Source organism: Lagopus muta, chromosome 14 (assembly GCF_023343835.1).
Source record: "Lagopus muta isolate bLagMut1 chromosome 14, bLagMut1 primary, whole genome shotgun sequence".
NCBI classification, from domain to species: Eukaryota; Metazoa; Chordata; class Aves; order Galliformes; family Phasianidae; genus Lagopus; species Lagopus muta.
Genome location: NC_064446.1, coordinates 12,955,332 through 12,976,128, shown reverse-complemented (window position 1 = coordinate 12,976,128; position 20,797 = coordinate 12,955,332). Strand labels below are relative to the sequence as shown.

The 20,797-nt window shown below is 48.9% G+C and overlaps 1 protein-coding gene across 1 annotated transcript; it reads right to left on the bottom strand.

The window, feature by feature from the left end:
* Nucleotides 1–143: 143 nt before the first annotated feature.
* On the bottom strand, nt 144–19,192 carry CSF1R (colony stimulating factor 1 receptor). Its single transcript, XM_048960116.1, has 23 exons — nt 19,161–19,192; nt 18,865–18,968; nt 18,301–18,535; nt 13,662–13,901; nt 12,594–12,878; nt 11,911–12,047; nt 11,000–11,159; nt 10,310–10,499; nt 9,314–9,429; nt 8,925–9,045; nt 8,535–8,716; nt 7,901–8,013; nt 6,164–6,290; nt 5,580–5,684; nt 5,187–5,297; nt 4,764–4,926; nt 4,449–4,549; nt 4,186–4,301; nt 3,378–3,500; nt 3,149–3,260; nt 2,808–2,907; nt 2,064–2,169; nt 144–1,784 (listed from the first exon to the last, which is right to left on the bottom strand). The coding sequence occupies exons 3-23, from the start codon at nt 18,365–18,367 to the stop codon at nt 1,653–1,655; spliced, it is 2,907 nt and encodes a 968-aa protein (XP_048816073.1). The 5' UTR covers nt 18,368–18,535; nt 18,865–18,968; nt 19,161–19,192; the 3' UTR covers nt 144–1,652.
* Between the last annotated feature and the right edge of the window lie 1,605 nt (nt 19,193–20,797).

Genomic DNA, 20,797 nt, shown 5'->3' with positions numbered 1-20,797 from the left:
TAAAAATGATCTAAACCCATTCTTTCACCTCCAGGCTCAGCAGAGTTCAGATGGAATTAACAAGGTTTGTGGAGCAATGGCAGGTCAATGAGGATAGGATGGCCAGCTCCCCTGCTCAGCCTGCTCTCATTCTGCAGTTCCCAATGACTTTCTGCAGCAGGTGACAGTGACTTCTCTTCATTTTTATTATGAGCTACAGAGAGGCCATTCAGAGTAAAGGCCTTGCTTTTAATGTGCTTTTCTTATTTCCTCTCTTATTACACAAGATAGTGGTTTTAAGAACTGATGACGGTGAAAACTGTGTGTGATGAACTGGAGCAGAGCTGCAGGGTATGAGAGGGCAGGGCTCTGATCCATTCACCCTAAGAACAGCCCTTTCAAGGCCTAGGGAAGACTTACTTTGTTTAACACTTTATTCTTCATACTGTTGACAGATGGAAATAACATTAGCTTTTTATTAGTAAGGAGAAATGAATCACTTGGTGTTAGCATAAAAATGGGTTTAATACAATCAGAAGTGGCCCCCAACATAATGGTCTGATGAAGGCTAGGTGTCACACAGCAGGTCTGTCTTGCTGCAGTTTTCCTAAGCCCTGTCAGTGCCTGTAATGCTGATCCTTTACCACCCAAGCCAGGTGAAGCTAAGAAGATTTATTAGCTACTTCTGATAGCTACACAGGACCCTGTGGATGGGGCATTAATAACCCTGAACAAAAATGAGAGGAGGATAAAACTGTAAGGGCATTATGCCCTAGCTTATAGGAGAAAAATAATTATTTCAGCTGTATTGTCAAAATACATTCAAGAAAATATGTACAAGAGCACGTCTGTAATCAAGAAGGCGGCAGTGAATTGCTACATGTTTAATAATGCAAAAGTTTTTGTAAGATGTGTTATGTCGAAAACTTCCAGGTCAGTTTAAGCTGCCATTCTTGCCTAGATTGGGGTTGTGGTCAGCGCTCGTGTGAAGAGCACTTCTCACCTCTTGTTTTGCCTGAGAAATAACTGCCCCTCTCCTATGTTGAGGCACGTGCAGGTTCACAGAGCCCTGGGATTGGCTCCTTGTTACACTTCACCCACGGATCCCTGCAGAAGCACTAGCTGCAGAGAGGTAGATTGCATGAGGAAGACTAGAGGTTAATGCATCTTTAATGCTTAGTGGAGATTTATCTACATCTAACCACTCATTCTGCAACATGCAGAGGCAGTCTGGGAAAGGGAAGAGAGCAGGACCCCCAAGGCAGAGGTCTGCTTTGGGAAGGAGGCAGTTCCCACTTCAAGGGCTCATTTTAAGAGGTACTGCGAAAACAAGGTTCAGGCATGCGAGCGACTTCTGGAAATATCCTACATGGCTGCTACTAGTATTTAAAAAACAACCCAAGTCCCCTTCAGGGGTGCTGGGGGCAGGTGATGGGACCTCTGCACCCTGTAGAGGTGGAGATAAGGCTTTTAGGGCCCCCATGGTGAGTGTTGGTTTTGAGTCACTCTAGCACTGTCCTTTCAGCAAGGGAGTCAGTGATGTTCATACTCTCATACTTCAGAAAGCACAGAGAGGAGAGCCAAAAAGCTGAAGGCATCCATGCAGAATCATGCACTCTGCAGAGAGAGAAGGATAAAGATCCTAAAGATCCACCCCAGGGCAATGGCACCAGCTAACAGAACTGATAGTTGTTGCCTTTGAGAAGGGGCTGCCCACTCTCCTCTTGTTCACAGGACTCCTCACAGCAGCCAGAGGTATCACAGCCACTGTCTTCCTCAGCAGTTGAAGGGAGGTTTGTGTAGTCCTTGAAAACAGGAAGGAAAAAAGAGGCATGTTTCAGACTGCTCTCATTTGCACTTGTGTTGCTGCCCATGGAGGTTGCTGCTAAGTAACTGTATTTCTTCATCCAGCCTGCTTTTGTTACCTTTCACCATCTGGATGCATCGCTCCACTTTTACAGATAACTGATGGAAGCAGCTCAGTTAAGTTAGGGAATGGCACCAGGAAAGCTGCCCAGAAGCTATGCTGATGTAGGAAGAAAGGAGGGGGGAAGATGTGCTTTCTCCTCCCCAAAGGTTCTTACCTGTTCCTTTTGCAAATCCAGTTCTTTCTGAATAAAGCAGCAGATCTGGTCAAACGTAGGTCTCTGTGTGGGCTCCAGGCTCCAGCACGCCTGCATGATGCTATACCTGCAAAGCCAAAGAGGGACTGAGCTGTGCTGTACTTCTGCAAAGCTGCTGGGGAGTCTGCACCCTTAGTTCTTTGCAGCAGCACAGCAGAGCGATTCACTTTGTATTGGTGCACGCAGTCCTGAGCAGCCCCCTCCTCTTTTCCTGTCTATAATACTCCTGGTTCAGGTAAGCACGGTGTTGCCAGGGAAATGAGAGCACAGGAACAGGTAGAGCAAACATCTTGTGTCCCCACATCTATCTGCAAGAGGCTTTATGCTTGGCACTCCAGATTAAACTCATTCCTTTCCTGTAAGTTCCTCAGGCTTGTCTTCTCAGATTCCTAGAGTTACTCAAGTAGCTGAAAGGAGAAAACCAAAACTGCCATGTTTAGGAACATACAGATAGCATGAGCTCTCCCACCTTCCTGACTGGAAGCAGTGGATACTGGGCAGAGCATCATAGTCAACTGCTCTGGTTCCTGCTTTCCTGTGTGGGCATGGAAAAACCCTAAACCTCACATGCCTAACACAGAGCTTCCCTGGGAGCAGCCCACAGACCTATGCCTGACATATACCTACACCATCTTCACCACCCACTCTGTACAAAGCAGCTCCAGTCCTCCTTCCACCTGTTGCACACCTCAGTGCACCACTCACATTTCCAAGGGAGCAAAGTCAGGCCTGGCCATCTGATAGCCCCGCTTCACCATGCTGTAGAACTTGCTGTTCACTGCCATGCCAGGATAGGGACTTTTACCTGTAACAGGAACACTCAGATCAGAGGCAGTTTGGAGCCAATGCCACTCAGAACTCTGAGTTAAAGCAAATATTCCAGGACCCAATACTTCTAATGGTCCCTCAGGAAACACTGTGTTTCATAGCCCTGATATAGACTAGATTTTTCCAACCTCCCTCCTTTCTTGCAAACTTTTCTGCAGGCATTAAAGTTGATAAGCCATGGAAAACAAGAGAGGATTGCAAGCTTTCTTCTTCCTTACCAAGGGAGAAGATCTCCCAGAGAAGAATGCCATAAGACCACACATCACTCTGCACTGTATAAATACAGTCAAAGATGCTCTCTGGGGCCATCCACTTCACGGGCAGGCGGGCCTGGAAGAGGAGAGAACTTGCAGCCTGGGACAAGCAGGCAGCTTATGCTGCACCCTGCCCATGCTCTGGCTGCACCTCACCCTTGTACCTTCTCCAGTCCCCTCTTCAATTACTTACATTGCCTTTTACAACGTAGTTTGAGTCATTCATGATGTCACGGGCCAGGCCAAAGTCACAGATCTTGGCTACCCGTCCATCTGACACGAGCACATTCCTGGCTGCTAAGTCACGGTGGATACACTGGGGAGAAGAGAGCGTAACTGAGACCCCACTGATGTCCCTACAGCCTCAGAATGTCACCATAGCAAATCCAACAGGAGCAAGGAGAACAGGTGCTGCTTGAAAAGCTCTTGGAAAAGGCACTGTCATGCATAGGGAGTATAGGCTCTCTCCTTTCAACTGCTCCAATTGCAGTGCTAAAACATTGTGGCATTATCAGCTGTATTAGTGATGAGCCTTCAACTTCCCCGTGGGAGCAAAGTTTAGGAGCAGGGGCTGCTCACAGTGTCCCATGGGAAGCCATTATACAATTGCCCTCTGCCACTGAGGCAGCTCAACAGCCACTTTCAGTTCCTTATCCCTGGGGCTCTGAGACAAGAAAGCTCTGCATCAAGATGCCTGACCTCATGAAAAAGCTGGGCAGAAAATACTGAGGCAGACTAGCATGATGCACAGCCCTGGGTGCCCCTGTAACTCTGTCCTGCTGCAATGGCCTGTCTGAACCCCAAGCTCCATAGCAAACACTGGGCACTGAAGCCCAGCACGTTTGAACCCAGGAGGTGGAGAGAGGCCCATTTCTAGAAGCACAGTTCAGTTTGATCATCTCATCTGAAAACCTCCCAAGCCTTGAACAGACAGGACAGCTGGCTGCTGCTGGTGGACTGGTGCTACCTACTAGGGTGCAGTGGTCCTCTTAGGCACTCACATTCTTTGATGCAAGGAATGCCATGCCCTGAGCCACCTGGCTGGAGAACTGAAGCAGGTCAGAGAGGTTAAGGGGCCGGAGGTCCTCTCTGCTTTCATCTTCCTCTGAGCTTTTCCCTGAAATTCAAACAGAAGCTTTAGGGTTGCTGCAAAGATGGTAAGTAGTGCAAGCCGTGTTGAATCCCCTAGTTCCCTAGAACTAAGCCAGACCAGGTGGTCACTCTGAAGAAATGATGCAAATACAAAGAGGAATCTTTAACTCACCCCTGGATTGTGCAGAATCTGATGATGCTGAAGATGATGATGATGATATGGGCCTCATTTCAACATAAGTTTCCAAACCCTGGCTCGCAAAGCCACTGTCACTGAGTCAGAGAACAACAAAGAGAAGCAGGCTGTCAGCAGCCTTCTTGGGAAGCCTTCTTGAGTGCCTTCTGCCCTCCTCCATGTCCACTGAGTGCAGAAATCACATCCATGTCTACTTCTGCACCCATCTGCAAGTCCCTGATCTTTGGCAATAATCTTTCCCAGCACACCCTTCATTGCTCAGCCCTGTGGCCACCACAGTCCTGCTCTCACCTGCGGATGTATTTCTTCTCCAGGTCAATGTTTTTGTAATCAGCAGTGCTGTCCAAAGAGGTGTCCAGAGCTGAGTCCTGGATAATTATGTATTCAGCCTTCTTCCGCAGGAAATTCAGCAGATCTCCATAGCGACAGTACTCAGTGATGACAAGAATTGGACCTGGGAGAAAGGCACAAGGAGGTTGTTAAGAAGTGACTTCAGTGTGACCTATCAAAGGAAACCAGTCCCTGGAAATTGCTGGGGTAGGGGAGAAGAAGGAGCAGCAGAACCCACTCAGCACATAGCCAGCCCACAGATCCTTGCAAACTCATAGGATCAGAAAGAAAACCACCTGAATCATCAAATCTCTCCAATAACAGCCTTAGAGAAGCAGGCCATGAGAGGATTCTGCTGGGGGAAGCAGGTTTATCGGATCCTACCTCCATAGGTACACGCTCCCAGCAGGTTTACAATGTTCTCATGGTGTCCCAAATGGCTCATGATCTTCAGCTCAGACATGAGAGCCTCCTGCTCATCCGTGTCTGCTGTTGCTGCGAGATGAGGATAATATGAAGGAGTCAGGAAAGGACAACGAAGAGATGATGGGGATGACAAGGGGATAGACAGATGGAACAAGAGGAGACAAGCAGAGAGGAATCTACTGCCTCTGGCTGTGCCTCTGGCCACGTGTCCACAAATAATTGCACCAGCACAAGTCCAGCACCTAGCACTTATGACAGGAACATCTTAACACCCAGTCTGATGGACACACACTACTTTCAGCCCAAAGGAACTTGGGGGATTTCAACCTTTGCAGGTCAGCCCAGGCTTACATTTCAGCATCTTCACGGCCACTTTGAGGACTGAATCTTCTTTTCCCAGTCCAAAAGCAGTGGCTTCTACCACTTTTCCAAAAGCTCCAGCTCCAAGAGTCTTTCCTGCAGGGAGGGGAAAAAAAAAAGTACTTAAAAGATGCTTTCTAAAAAGACATTGAGCAATTGTCCTGCACACAGGGTGGGGATTCCTGCTGAGCTCAGACAAGATGACAGATGAGTAACTCTTAGCCAGAAGGTTGTGAGCATCTATGGGGAGCTCTGCTGTGGGCAAAGATGTTATGAAAGAGGCCAAGACCAAATGTGCTCACAAGGTGTACATGTTAAGGGATGACCCCAGATGCTTGAGGAGGAACATGATCCTCTCAATCTTCTTTACAACAAAAGAGGGTTGGAGGGAGGTTGCACTCCAGTGTTTAGCACCCTGTGTAGAAGAGGGCAGCAAAGCCTGGTTGAGGATGTTGCTGCCATGTCTGGATTCAGCTTTGGATGCTGCCTATTTGCTCTGATTTTGTTCTTTGGAGTATTTTAGCTCTGTGGCAAGCTTCATACCACCAGGAAAAGCAGCAGGGAAGGTTTCTTACCAAACTGGAGGTTATTCCTGGGAAACTCCCATTTCTCATTGTATGGCAGCTGAGTGGGATCAATAAAGATGTAGTTATTCCCTTCACAGGCCTCAATGATCTTCCACCGCACCTGGTACTTAGGTTTCTGCAGGGAAGAGACTCCAGTCAGTCATTGCTGCTTGAGCCCTGAGTTACCCTCCTCAGCAAGTGCTCTGATTCTCACCCTGCAGTCACTCTGAGAAGACTTGGGTTTAACTCCACCAAATATATCTTGCTTCGAGCAAGATGTTCAGTTTGGACAGTCTGGTCCAAACAAAGCCCCTCCCAGTCCTCACCCATGAGGGAGGGAGGCCTTCTTGCCCCTGTCACTGTAGCTATGACTTGGCACAGCAAAGCTGGCACCATGTCCCACTGGAGTGTGGCTAAGCAGTGCCCAGATGGTGCCAGAGGGAGTTGTCCACACTGTGCCTCCTTCCTCAGTACTCTGGGCAGCTGAGCGCAGCAGAACAGTGGAGCTGGCCCAGCCTTGCTTCCCTTCCAGGAAAAAATTAAAAAAGGAGAAACCTAACTAAGAATTTCTTCTTTTTTCTACAAACCTTATGGCAGAAATAACCAGATGAGGATAGAGTGAAACAGTGCCAGCCCCTGCTGGAAGCAGCTTGCGCTGAATGTTGTCATGGATGTTGTGAGGTCTGAGGACCCAACTGGAGGCAAAAACACAGCAAGGAGCTCAGCACTGAAAAAAACTGTGAGCAGCCTTTGCTCACACAAGGAGATGCGTGCCTGAATGGCAACAGTGGTCTCAAAGCCCATCAATGCAGGCAAAGCCAAGTGCGGGTGGAGTGACCACAGCCACAGTGAATCATGATGTGCCCCAGCTACTGGGAGGCGGGCGCTGAAGCACTTCTTTCTCCTCACCACTTCCACCAGATAACTGCAGAGAGGGGCTCACCCTAAGCATGAGCATTGTTGCTTTCTGCTCCATAATTCATCTAGCACTGCAACAAGCAGCCATGGCTCAAGAAGCCTGTATTATTTACACACATGTTCTGTTTCTCTCGGGCTTGCAAGGCCTTCCTAAGAGCTGTTCTTCAGGGCTGCACACCCCAAAGACAGCTCTGCCTGAGAAACTGGGGGTGCCTGTTTGTGAGAGGTTCTGCTGGATCTTGTGACAATCAGCACAAGAACTCTGCAAAATCTGCAGCCTTGGTGGGCTGTCAAAGGCAAAGTGCCAAATGGAGAACTGAAAACCAGGAGATTTTCACCCACCCATGAAGCAGAAGTGGCAATTGATTGGTGCAGTTTATGAGAAGAAATTCAACGCCGAAGATAAATCTCACAGAGAAAATGGGCAAGTTCTTGTATAAAAACAGTGAGCTAGCCTTCCTGGAGACAAACATCTTCTGATACCAACCTGCTTCCTCATTAAGGCAGCTTTTTTGTAAAGCAGGATGGAGAAACATTTAGATGCAGATTGCAAACCACTTTTTTTTTTTTCTAGTTAATTAAGTCTTTATACTCAGAGTGAGCAGAGCAAAACCAGCTGCAACTGAAGCACAGAATAAGCACCACTGTCTGGCACAAGGCACTGTCTGTACTGATCTCTGGGCTATGAGTCTGAGGAACCAGGTGGGAGAGGTGCCAACACACATTTTGGTTTTGGTATATGGGCTTTGCCTTTGGCTGCTACTGAGGCAGTGTGGCCTCTGAGGCTGGACAGGCCTTGCAGCCCTTCTGTGCAACAGGGAGGCTGACCTGGTTGTACTTGTAGAGGAGGAAGAGGAGCAGCAGGAGCAGCAAGACCGATGTGCACATGCAGGTGGTGAGAATGGGACTGAAGATCTGGTTTGGGGGAGCCATGACACTCTCTGGAGGAGAAATAAATGGGGGTAAGTAAATACTCCTGTTTCAACCCCTGGGTATTTTGCCTAGCTGTCCATTCAGGCTTCCCCTGTATGCAGTGCAACCCAGCAGTGGCCTTAAAGCAGCTTAAAAGAGCTGCTGCAATTTTCACAGCACCAGGTGCAGAGCAGGAGCTGGTCAAGCTGTATGTAGACAGACCAAGAACAGCAAGAACAAACCCAGCAAAAGATGCAGCTTCTGAGGCTGAGCATCAACCAGCTGGCTGTGCTGAGCACTGTACCTAGGTCCTGCAGTTACAAGGGGCTTATTGCACAGCTCAGCCTTTGACATCAGGCTCTCCCCAGCCAGCAGTTCCCACATGGCTTGTAGAAGTAGCAAGCACCAAAGCCTCCCAGCTTCTGTGGTGATAGAGGGCCTATGGAATCTATTTCACCTTTTTTGAAGGACCATGGGAAATCCATATAGACAGACAGGCACCAAAAGCCAAATTCCCCCCGTTCCACCAAGCTGCAAGTTGGTATCTTACTCAAGACTGAGTGAAGAATGTCAGAGGTGCTCCCCTTGCTGTTAACAGCCACACAGCAGAAGGTGAAATTGGTCCCTAGATCCTGGAACGGGAAGGTGCTCTCCACCTCCACCTCTTGGAAGGGCAGTGTATTCACCACACGGGGACTGGAGTCATTCAGAAGCAGCTCATAATCCTCATATCTGCAGGGATGCAAAGCAGTACAGAATGAATGTTTCTCTGCAGTGCAGTTGCTCACAGTGAGTTGGCGCTTATCTCGGGCAAGAGAGGAGACACTGGGAATTATGCTAAATGGCCTGTAGGAAAGCCCACACTGTGCTGCTCAGCAAGCACTAACATCACAAGTGCACTCTTCAGAGTTAAAGGTGCCCAGTCCTAGGTAGTTCTCACCTGTCAGAGTGAGTGGGGCACTGGTACCACTCAATGCGTGGGGCAGGGTAGCCGGTGGCTGTGCAGAGCAGCTCACTGGAGTCACTAGCTGATACCCTGACACTGCAAATCCTTGGAGGAGCTGTTGGGGAAAGCAGAGAAGGATCAAGCGCTATGACCAGAGGAAGAGTGCATTCCTGGTGACCTGATTTATTCTCCATCTACGGAACAACAGAACTTCAGGAACCCCTGTGCTATGCAGAGAATAGAGCTGGGTCCCAGGAGCTGCATGTCTGTGTCCTGTGGGCACTGGGCTGGAAGTGCCCTTGTCCACAAGCCCTGCACCCTGCCTGTTGGGCAGCAGCCCCTGGGCAAGCAGCCTTTAGGAAGGAGCAGTGCTAAGCACTTACCTTTCACAGATACACTGAAAGTAACTGATGAGTTGGCCTCACTGTTCAGAGCATAAAACGTATAGAGACCTTTCTCTTCTTCCTCCAGATGATCCAGGAAGAGCGTGTTGTTATACCTGCTCCCACAGAGAGAATAAACACCATGAAGAAAGCTGTGCTGAGGAAACTCAGGCATTCATACAGCCTTTGCTCAGCGAGATGAAGCTGTTTCCTGTGCCCTGGACTGGATGAACACTTTCCAGCTTAGTGCTGCTAACCCTTGCTTCTCTGGGGAAGCAGGAAGCGGCTGATCCTACTGGGCAGCTGTAAGGGTCTTTGCTGAAGGAGAGACACTGTGCCACCAAGTGCTGTATTACTGAAAGGCTGTGGCTGGGTGGATTCTCAGAAAAGAGTTTAGCATCTAAATCATTGTGCTGGAAGAGGCAGGAGACACTGATCTTCCTGCATCTGAGGGAATGAGTTACCCCAAGAAAATGAAAAGGGAATTGCCCAAACTCCACAGTTTGGCTGCAGGCTTAGAAAGAGCATGACTATGTCCTCCTGCTCATGGGGTCATATCCTCATAATGATGTCTGTCTTCTCCTGACATGGGACATATAGCACCTCTTGGTATATTTATTCTACAGTCTGTGGAGCATGGAACAGGACTGAGGAGCACTAAGGGAATTCATCTGTTTGTGTTGTGTCCCCATCCCTCCTAATTCTTCTTGTGGAAGAGTGCCAACTTGAAAAAGACTGCAAAACCTACTAGTGACTTCTATGAAGTATTTAAAGAGAAAACTGCCAAGTTAGTCAGGGGTGGTGTCCTCCTTGATCTATCAGCCCTTCTCGCTGTGGTTTGCTAGTAACGTTGGAAATAGAAGTCAGAAAGGCAAAATAGTTTCCCTCTTTAAAATCAGACTTTTTGTCAGCCAGCAGCATGGGATCTACAAGTCTTAGACTGAAAACATTTTTTGAAACAGGCCACGGCCAGCATAGAAGAGAGAGAACACACACCAGTTGTTTTTAGGGACCATTTCGCTTTTGAGTTTGTTGCTCCCAGGGTTCTTCAGTGAATTCATGTGCTCCCAGTGCCAGTGGAGAAGCTTTGGATATGCCTCAATATGGACCTGGAGTTGCAAACTGTCTCCTTCAGCAACTTCTTGGTTCATGGCTTGCACTGGGGTCAGGATCACATACCCTCTTTCTGCAGGATGAAGGAGAGCATGACCATCAGCAGGCATGTCCACAGAGACCTGAAACAAGCTTACACCAGCTTTGTAAACAGACCGTTAGTGGAAAGAACAGCCTCAGCTGTGAGACTGCAGCAGGGAACAAGGCATTACACAGACTGCATGCCTCATGCTGGCAGAGAAATACTTTTAAGTTGTTTCCTTGTCATGATGGCTTGAGCTCTACCTGTGTAAGAGGTTTTATACGCTATCAAATAATGAGACTAAAACTATATCTTGTGATCTATATAAAGACAAGCCCCCTTAGCTGAACTCTTGGCTTCTCACCCAGAAATCTTTCAGAACAAGTCCCTTTTCTGAGCTATGCACTGAGTGTGCAGTGGGTTTGGGTCATCAGCAAACCTAAGCCTACAAGGTGCAGAGAAATTTCCCTGCTTTGGGGCAGAAGCAAGAAATACTCAAGGGTAGGCATGCTTCAGTCCACGCTTTTCTGGTCTGCTGGGAAAGTACCTACCCACCACCCGCAGCATTGTGGAGGCATTCTTGAATCCTGCTGAATTGTTAGCTATGCAAGTGTATTTCCCACTGTCTTCCATGGTCACTGCAGGAATTGACAGGGTGTCATTGATGATGTAGTTCCCATCACTTATGTCAGGCTTTCCATTACTCTTAACCTGTCGGGGAGGAAACACCAGTCATTTGTTTGGAAGCTCAGAGAATGGAACTGAATTATATTTATAATAAAGATAACTTGCTACCCTCTGTTCTGTGCAACTGTACCCCACCACTGAAAGTCTTCTAGATGGAAGCCAAGAGGCATGTTAAACCCAAGTATTCCAGGCAGTTAGGGTCACACCTATTGTTAGCCTTCTGGCTGCCAGCTGTCCTTACATGTTGAGTTTTAAATACATATCATTATATATTATATATGTATATATATTTTTTCCCCTCAACTCCTTCCTGAATGCAGAGGACATAAGGACTGCTAGCAAATCTTATCTAAGCCTTCAGCAGCTAAGAGTCAGTACAACAGATTTTGAAATGTTGAGGTGCATTCCCTTTCTTCACCCATATTTTTTGTCTGGGAAGCTTTTTGTTCTGAACTTTCACTTTTTGCTTTGTAAGCCTTGGCAGAGAAGGGTGGAGAGATGTCACCTTAATTGGTACCTTTGCTCCTGCTCAGTGTGCTTTGGTGAAGCAATGTATTTTTCAGCTCCACAGCAATATCCTGAGAACGGGCAGCTCTGTATCACCCAAAGAAAGGATTTTTGGATTTGTATGGCTTGTTTGAATAGTTACTCTGGGCAAGCAGATCAAGGCTTTTCTGCAGAAAAGTCTCGAGTCTAGGCATTCTTGTCACCCTATGCCTCCTTGTTTCTAGAAAAGTCCCATAACCCCTTGAAGCTGCAAAAAACTTTAACTTACACTGTTTGTTGCTGTTACCCATTTGATGTCATACTTATGGGAAGGAGCAGTTACTACACAAGTGACTTCAAAAGGTTCACCCACAATTCGCACGTGGTCTGCAGGGTCCACCATTACCTGCACAGGCTTCTCTTGTCCTACACAAAGACAAACAAAAAGATGCACCACCAGCTGGCTCACTGGCACCATGCACTTTGGAGCCTCTCTAAGGCCTGGACACCTCCTCCTTTCCATCCTCTCCAGTCCCTTTACCCATGCCCTTCTCCTGTCCTTGAGATTCTCCCACTTTTTGTACACATCTACAGGAAGCAATACAAGTCAGGAAGAGCGCAGCAGCCATCACTGTGGTTTACAGGTAAGGAATCCTTCTGCCAGTTTCATCCTGACCATCAGGGCCCAAAGTCTTTTAGAACATCAGAGACAAACTCTGATTGTACCTATGATATGCTGAACATATGTACACAGTACCTATGATAAGCTGAATACTGCAGATCCCACAGAGACACATCTAAAGGAGACAAGTTTCCAAAAGCCAGTGGAATTTTACCTCCTCTAAATACCTCCTAACAACTGCAGGTTCAGAAAGTCTTCCCAGCTGCTGGCTAAGAACTTGTCCTTAATGATCCGTGACCAACTTAGCTACTGCTGTCCCCCTATGGACAGCAACAATCCCAATCCTTTACCTTCAACCACAATCAGTCTTATTCTTGATGACTTCTCTATTTTTCCATTTACCACTGTTTGGCACTGGTATTGGCCCTTCTGCTCGTGCTCCACATGATAAAGCGTTATTCCCTTCTCAGCACTGAAAGAGTAGTTGGCTCCAGGTGAGAGCTTAGAGCCATCATTCCTTATCAGAGTCACGCTGGATCCATACTCGGGAGCAGTGATGAAGCAGGGGAACTCAGCATTTCCACCTTTGGTCACAGAGATCCGGAAATATGGGACGTACCACACATTACTGGGATCTGTGGAGGAGATGAAGTAAACCAGAGAACAGGATCAGAAAAGCAGGCATTGAGCTGAGAGAGATGTTCCAGCAAAGGCGAGTATCCAGCTCTGCTGCCCAGTGGGAGTTCAGTGTTGGGGCAACCTGGCTTAGCGCCCGCCTGACTCAGCCTCTAAAAACTCACATGACAAGCCCAGCTCCACTAAGGCATTTGAGGAGAGCAGAGCAAGCAACCCACAGCTGTATACGCAGGCAAGAGAAACTGAGAAGTATGCTTAGCCCTAATTCAACTTTTCATAACAGTGTTGTTTTTATTTGTTAGACCCCCAGCTTCCCTATCCAGGACAGAATCTCTGTACAAAGGAAGGGGTGAACACAAATGGCAGAGATACCATGGCATACTGGAGCTTTGGCTCACATTGTGAGGACGATTCCTGTGATCCCTTCTCATTCAGGGTAGTAGCCATAAAACAGTTCCCCGAGTTCCAAATCTCACTGTGCATTACAACACCAAACAGGCTTTCATCCCTGCTTTTTAAGGGAAGCCAAGGTAAAAGGAGGAAGAGGTCCAGGTCATCCACAGGTGTACACGAGATACAGATGCTACTGCTTCAGCCACAGGCCCCATAATATGTGGGTTTATATAGTTGTGGGTGAGCAACTGCTCCCACTAGGAGCCTGCACTGCTCTCCAAACTCTAACACAACCATGGATTATAGAGAGTAACTGTCTAAAGGCTGTGCTCCCTGAAAAGCCAGCATGCTTTCTGCCAGCATGCACGGGAGGAATGAAGAATGGTTACCTCGCACGTACAGATGCACAGATGCAACACCCTTGTCGCTGCTGTTGACATGAGCACACCTATAGGTGCCTGTGTCTCTGTGAGTGGTCCTGGGAATACTGAGTACGCTGCTTGTATGGTTGGCAAACTTTTCAGGGTACCATTTAACTTCTGACTCTCCTGAGCAGCGCAGGAGGACTGGATCACCCACGTTGACAACCAGAGCAGAGATATCAGGGCTGATCACAGGGGATGCTGAGCCTGCAAAGGAAAGAGATGAAAAACAAAAATGATCCTTTTTAGGATGCTCTGCTGGAGTTCACAGTGTTGAGGCTAGGCTTGGGATGCAGACTGGCATTTTGGCAGACTGGATCATTCTGCATCCTACCAGAGCATGGGCTGGTACTCTAAGGAATGGACTTCAGGGAAAGGAAGAAAACCTCACAACTGAACATTCAGAGTATTGAAAGGGGAATAGCAACCATCTGGAGCAGATTAGGCCAAATGCTGGCCTAGAAATTGTTCCTGTTGGGTTTTGCCTGTTTTTGTAGCTGCTTTCCTTTTGTGGCAGAGCTAGAGCTATGATATGAACATGATTAGCCCATAACATCAGTTGGTAAAGTTCAGCTCCATGGCTGGCGCTGTCTGTTGCATTGGTGCTACAATGAGCTGGAACAGGCTTGGAAAGCTGCAGAGCAGGAGTCAGCACACACATTGTTTTGGTTGCTTGGCAGTAGATTTTGAAGTACACCTACTTATGACTTATCATGAAGTCAAACAATGCATTTTCCTTCCAGCTACCATCAAAACACCATCTACTGAGTCAGCATTATAATTCATATTTGGTGGTGGGAAACTGAGGGACAGGAAAGCCAACTCCTCACGCAGGCCTGTGGCTGCACTCAAGCACAGTGCACGCCAGGCTGTGCTGACACTGGCACTGCAACCAATGCCATCACTGATGCTATCACTGCCTTGAAGATGGCTTCTCCACTGGCCAAACAAAGGGGAACCAGGGTCCCACTGCAGCCACTTGTGGCACAGGGAAATATCCCCCCCCCTCCCCCCCCCCCATTTTGCCACATCAGCGAGTTCTTTGAATCACCTCCTATATTTAGGGTGGGGGAAGTGAGAAATGAATCAGTGCCACTGAGCTGGGGAAGAAGCAGTACAGCCACCCCCACAGCAGCCCTTCGGGGAGGACAGGAAACACATTGCAAATGGCTATCTGTGCTCAGGGGGCTGCTCACCCCCCTCCGGCCCCTTTCCAGGGCTATTCTCCCACTTCTGCTTTCCTTTGCAGTTGCTAACCCATCCTCACATCTTAAAGGGATACACACCAGGGTTCAAATAATAGCAAGCGCAAAGAGAGCTGCCCAGTTTATTAGTCTGCTGCTCTCGGTAGAGGAGGGCACTGCAGGCCCTTCACTGTCCAAACTTGTAGGAAGAGAGCAAGGGATGGCTGCTTACAGACACAACCATTCTCTGATGCTGTCTTGGACACCCTCCCTGTAACACAGCTAGAAACGTACACACCTATCACCACACACCCATGCTTACAGCTTTTCCTTGGTGATGAAGATGATGTCCAAGGCATGAATGCTTGTCCTATCAACTGAGCTCAGGACTTCAGTGCCAGAGCCCATCCACCAGAACTCAAAGAGCATCACTTAAGCTGTCTTGAGCTGATGCTTTCCTCCACGCAAGGAAGGGTTGGCCGCATGGGGCTCAGCCCTGGAGAGTTTTGCTGCTGTGTGATGATGGAGCAGTGGCCCAGAGGAAACCCAAACAAATCCTGTATCAAATTTGCTGGCCCAGCAGGAATAAACAGAAGACATGGAATATGGAATATTTGACTACTTTTTTCCCCTCTCTTTTTTTTGTGCAATGCTTTTATCTTTCTATGGAAACAGGAAAAGTCTCATTTATCTCCAAAGTGGAAAAATAAAACATCCCAGAATCCTTCACAAAGCCACATTTTCCACTTACCTAAAGTACAGCATTCCTCCCTCTTTGCTAAGCTTTGTTTTCCACCAGGCTTGATACATTCCTGCTGCTTTTACTGTCACTGGACACTTGCATCTCTCCTATTTGCATCCCAGGCTTCAGCACAGTGTGGTGGTGGGGCCAATCTCTGCAGCTCAGAGTTGCCTTCAGATTGGCTCAGGGAAAGACCACACTGTAACTGGTCCCTGGAGAGACCACAGCAGGAGGGCAGCATGGAGAGTTGGTCATGCAGCGTCCTTGCTGTCATTACACTGTGCAGTGAATGGCACAAACAGCCACACAAGTGGAGTGAGAATGGATGGGACAACGATGTTCAGTGCAGGACACTGCCAGGTGAAGGCCACCAGAGCATCTGCTCCTTTGTGTGCGATGGAGAACAAGTCACATCAGTGCGTCCTTTCCCAGAATGGGGAAGCAGGGCTACTGGGGGAAGGCTTGCTCCCTGCTGACCACTGTGCAATCTTGCACGAAGCCCGAGGATGTCTCTACTGCTCCTCAGCAGCTTCCGCAGCACTGTCAGTAACTGCTGGCCAAAGGTTTTACCACAGGTTGTGTAACCATGACCTCCAGTTACAGCTGTGGGCTCCATCCTCGCCTCTCTTACCCCAGCCAAAACATCGCATTGCTCTGCTGAGGCTTTGGAAAGGATGAGGAAGGTGGAGTGAAGGACCTAGAGGCTGAGGAATCCCACCACAGAGACCAGTTATCAGGACCTGCTTTTGAGGGTCTGAGGACCCAGGAAGGGCCCTATGCTAGGCCAGAGCTCCCCTTGCTCTCCCCTCTGTGATAGGAAAGAGGAGGATAGAGCTTCACGTCTGAGGACACCTCCCCTGGGGTTAATTAGAGTATCTGGACAGGGGGATGCTCAACACACCTCTCTGCCCAGGGCTTCTTCAGAGGTTTAGATTTACCCACAGCAAGAAAGCAAAAGAAACCACAGGAAGATCTCTACATGGCCAAGAAGACAGATATAAGCTGCTCAGCTTTCACATTCTCCCTCTACTTGACCTAAAACTGGAATTTAAGCCCATGACCTATCCCCAGCAAGAACCCAGATCACAGTTGTTGCACCACATCAGCCTTGGACATACTCAGAAGATATACTTGTGATTCAAAAGGCAGGAGAAGGAAGTCAGGCTCCAGCTTGAAAGCTATTGTTTTGAACAGTCGTTGCATGCTGTAGATGGCCAACAGCCATTGCATTCCGACAGATGTGTCTAACACCCTAGCACGGCAGGCAGTGCCTGATGAGAGTGTCACAGCTGGTGACCTGCTATGCCCAGTGCCTCAAGGAATCTTTGGAGACATGCTGACGGATATTATGATCTTTCACCAACGTACATCACAAGTACTCAGTCCCTATTACCTAAAAACAAAATAAAAATCAAACCAGCAAAAAACCCACACGTAATAAATTAACTGCCTCTACGTCTGGGACTGAAAGAGAAAGAGTCTGAAGGAAGAAACACTCAAGTAATGTGGGCCAGACTCCCTGAACCAGATTCGTGACATAACTCTGCAGCCTTCAAAAACCATCTTCCAGAGCAGCAGACCAAGAAAAAACCTGCACAGCACAACCCGATGTGAAACACCATGCAGTTAACAGCTAGAGGGATACAAGGGCTTTCCAGGGCTGAAAACATGAACTCACAGAGGGATACGCTGCTTGTCTGTTCTAATCTGAAATACTTTTTCCCCAGGCCACTGCTCACTTTCCCACCCGAATCTCACAGCGAGGGGAGCAAACTCAAGAGAACAACAAAGGAAGAGCCACAGTTTTGTGTGTTTGGCTGCAAACCTCAGAACAGGTTTAGTGAGTCTTTCTTGAGGTTGATGGGTTATCGCCTCTTGGCCATCTCTGTAGCCTCAAAAACCAGTCACATCCACCTTCCCTTTCTGCTTGTCTGTTTCCATAACACCCAGCTCTACAGCCCTTTTATGTGGGCCAGCGCACCAGAGAACAGCAACTCCAGACATCTTTAATTCAGCACAGCGTTCAACAGAAGGTGCCGATGTAGCTGACATTCCTGACTCTCCCACCTGCACACCAAGCACAGGCTCTCATCCAGTTTGGGCAGAGGGTTATTTCCCTCAGAGCACACTTTCTGCTCAGCCTCGTCTTCCTCCTAATCCTCTCCAAGACTCAAAAACAGGGCAAGTTTTCCTTTCTCCATCTCTCCACCGCCAGTGCTCTTCTTCCTGCACTTACACCTCTCCATACCACTTGGCCATACCTTGGCAGTGCCGCAGGGAGCCAAGAGCAAGCTGTCAACACTGCTGGACTCCACAGTCACAGACTAGCAGCACGCTCTTTCTCTCTCACTGTCTTCTCTCTGGCACAGCAGCCAGCTTTAAAAGGCCTTGCTGTGAAGCAGATGCATTTCCTTGCCTGCTCTCTGTCACACTGATGCTCCTTGAGCCTGCATGCAGAGCTACAGCTTCCAGAGGCTGGGACCTCCCCACCCTAACATAGGCTTTTGGTAGAAGCAACCAGGAGCTAAGCAGCTATTAGCCCAAACCCTCTCCTCAGCCCACCTGCAGCCATCACCTCACCTCAGCCATGGAGCACTCACAAGATGCCCTCACTGCATCCCAAAGCTGCCCCAGAGAGACATGGCGGCCCCAAAGGGCTATGGGATGCTGTTGGACCTACCGTGCCAGACTGCAGGTGTGGTCAGCAGCAGCAGCAGCAGGCCAGGACCCACATCCCCAGGACCCATGGTGTCCCCACGCAGAGCAAGGATGCGTCTGAAGGATCCGTCTGAAGGATCCGTGTGAGCAGCGGCGCCTCTCCTCACAGCACCATCCCCAGCACTCCCTCAGCAGGAGCTTCTCCTTTCTGAGTTGACCACAAGTGAAGAAATTCCTTTTTTTGTGTGTGTGTGCGTCTGTGTGTTTGTTTTTGAAATGGGTGGAGAAGAAAAAAAAGAAAAAAAAAAAAAAAAAAAAAAAAAAGCAGAAAATCATTTGCAACATCACCAGTGACGAACCTGCTCGGCCGAAGTGGGGCTGGGCACCACACAGCTCAGCGCCCACCACCACGGCGCCATCACCTGCTCCAGGCCCTGCCTTGCAGAGGAAGCCTAGCCCCAAACCAGTGCACAGAAGTTAGGGACAACCCTTGCTATGGCCATCCAGACCCCCAGGGACTGCTGTGGTTTGACCTCTTGGCTGGCATGCAGAAGACTCCATTTTACCTCAGCAGGACAAGCATTACCTTAGGCCTGGCAGCTCTTGGAGGCTTTGTGCCCATACAGGAAAATGGCAGACACCCCACAGAGAGGATTTTAGGGTAGGGGCAGCTCCCAGATGGGAGAAGGCCTGCAAAGATGACAAATTAATTTGTTTCAAGGAAAATTGCAACCCTCACTGCAGAGATTCCTGTAGCAAGCCCTACATCAGGGATGTGCTGGGGCAGGGCCACATGCACTGCCCTCCCCAACAGGGAGAAGCATTGAGGTCCCAGCCCGTAGCCCCTTCCCCTCACTTCAGGTTGACCAGCCCCCTGCTTACCCCTCTCCTGGCACCTCCACACCCAGCCCCACCCAGCCCCAAATCAGGGATGCAGCTCTTCTATCACCAAAAGGCAAACAGGGATCTTTCCTCACCTAGCACCTTCCACAGTTGCTCCTGGGGAGGCTTTTTGAAGTTGTTGTCTAATTAAAGGTCTGACAGACAGCTGGGTCCAGTAATTAGGCACTTTATTAACTCCTTCCTGGGCTGCCCACACGAATAACAAGTGAGGGTAGGATTGAAACAAAAAAAACTCTTCTAGGGGCAGTTAGGGCAGCAGAACATGTGCAGGTCAAGGGAGATGGCCCGCAGCGCTCCTTGCTCTGCTCTAGCGCTGAATCATCTCTTGCTGCACTGCAAGTTTGCAGCTGTTTGTGGCAGCGTTGGGCTGGGAAGTGATGGCTGCCACCTGACAGCATGAGGTAGCACAGCACAGGAAGGTCCTCGTGTCTCCAAAATCAGAGAACAGGCTCAGTGGTCTCTGTGGTCAGAGAGGTGCCAGGAGGACAAACTGCTGGGGCCAAGAGATGAGAGCATGGCTGTGCTGAAAGTGACTAAGAGTCATGGGAGCATGGAGAAAGCTTTGGGTTTTGGCTAGAGAGATGGCTGGAGAGCACGAGGGAGCCCAGAGAGAAGAAACAGCAATGCTCGGCCAGGGAAGGTTTCCTCTCAGCGGTTTTTCCTGGCAGATCGTGGAGAAAGAGAACATGAAGTGTCCAGAAAGAGCGCTGTGCTGTGCTGGGGGGCTCCTGCCCAGACCTGGGGGCCTGCTGAGCTGCAGGAGACATCTGCCTGAATATTCTTTCCTCCTTTTGAACCAAAAGGGGCTTTTAAAAGGATGTTTGTTTCCCTCCTTCTTCTTCTTTTTTTTTCTTTTTTTTTTTTTTTCCAGGAACAAATGCCAGCTCATAGAGAACTGACTCACTAGTGTGAATAAGTAGTAAACCAGACAGGTTTAATATAGAGAAGAGAAACAACCTCTTATCCTCCCTTCTTCTCTTTGAGGAGGCTTCTTGAGGAGCCCTGCCAGGCAGAGAACTGGGCAGTGGGAGCTGGCTGGGTTCTGCCCCCTCCCTGCTCCCCCGCAAGCCTGTGCTGCAGCCTCTCTGCAGACAAGGTGATTTTTTTCCCCTGCTGATTCAGCCTCTGGAGGAAAATGCCCAGTCTGAGTGTCAGGGCTGAGCTGTGCCAGGTGACTCAGATCAAATCTGGAGATCATTGACCTGAGCTGGTCGGGAGTCTGCAGTCCTCTGGCAAACCGAGCAGGGTTGGGAGCCTGGGACAAGCTATGCTGGAAAGGGGAACTTGGCTGGGACTTGGTCTATTAAAGTACATGCAAAAATCACCTGCACCGTGGTGTCCCCCACCAAGCACTGTTCAGTCTGGCACCTCCTGCATCCCTCCCTGATCTGAGCGCAGTGCCAGCAATGGGAAATGGTGAGCCGGTGCTGGTGGCTGCTGTGTGAACCTCAGGGAATGCATGTGGGAGCTGCTCCTGGTGGTCTTCCCTCTGCTTGCCTCCCACCATTACAACACGACCCACTGGCTGGAACACTGGTAGATCCTGCCCTGTTTGCAGCCCCTTTTCCTTACCACGTCTTTGGGCTCGGCTGTCGCCTTGCTTCTCTCTGCCTGGC

Excerpts from the sequence above, each read along its gene's own strand:
- CSF1R (XM_048960116.1), bottom strand. The coding sequence starts at position 18,367 with ATGGGTCCTGGGGATGTGGGTCCTGGCCTGCTGCTGCTGCTGCTGACC. Across the intron at positions 10,500-10,999 it reads CACAATGCTGCGGGTGGTGG|AAAGAGGGTATGTGATCCTG; the intron begins GTAGGTACTTTC and ends TTCATCCTGCAG. Across the intron at positions 5,685-6,163 it reads CAGGAATAACCTCCAGTTTG|GAAAGACTCTTGGAGCTGGA; the intron begins GTAAGAAACCTT and ends CCCTCCCTGCAG.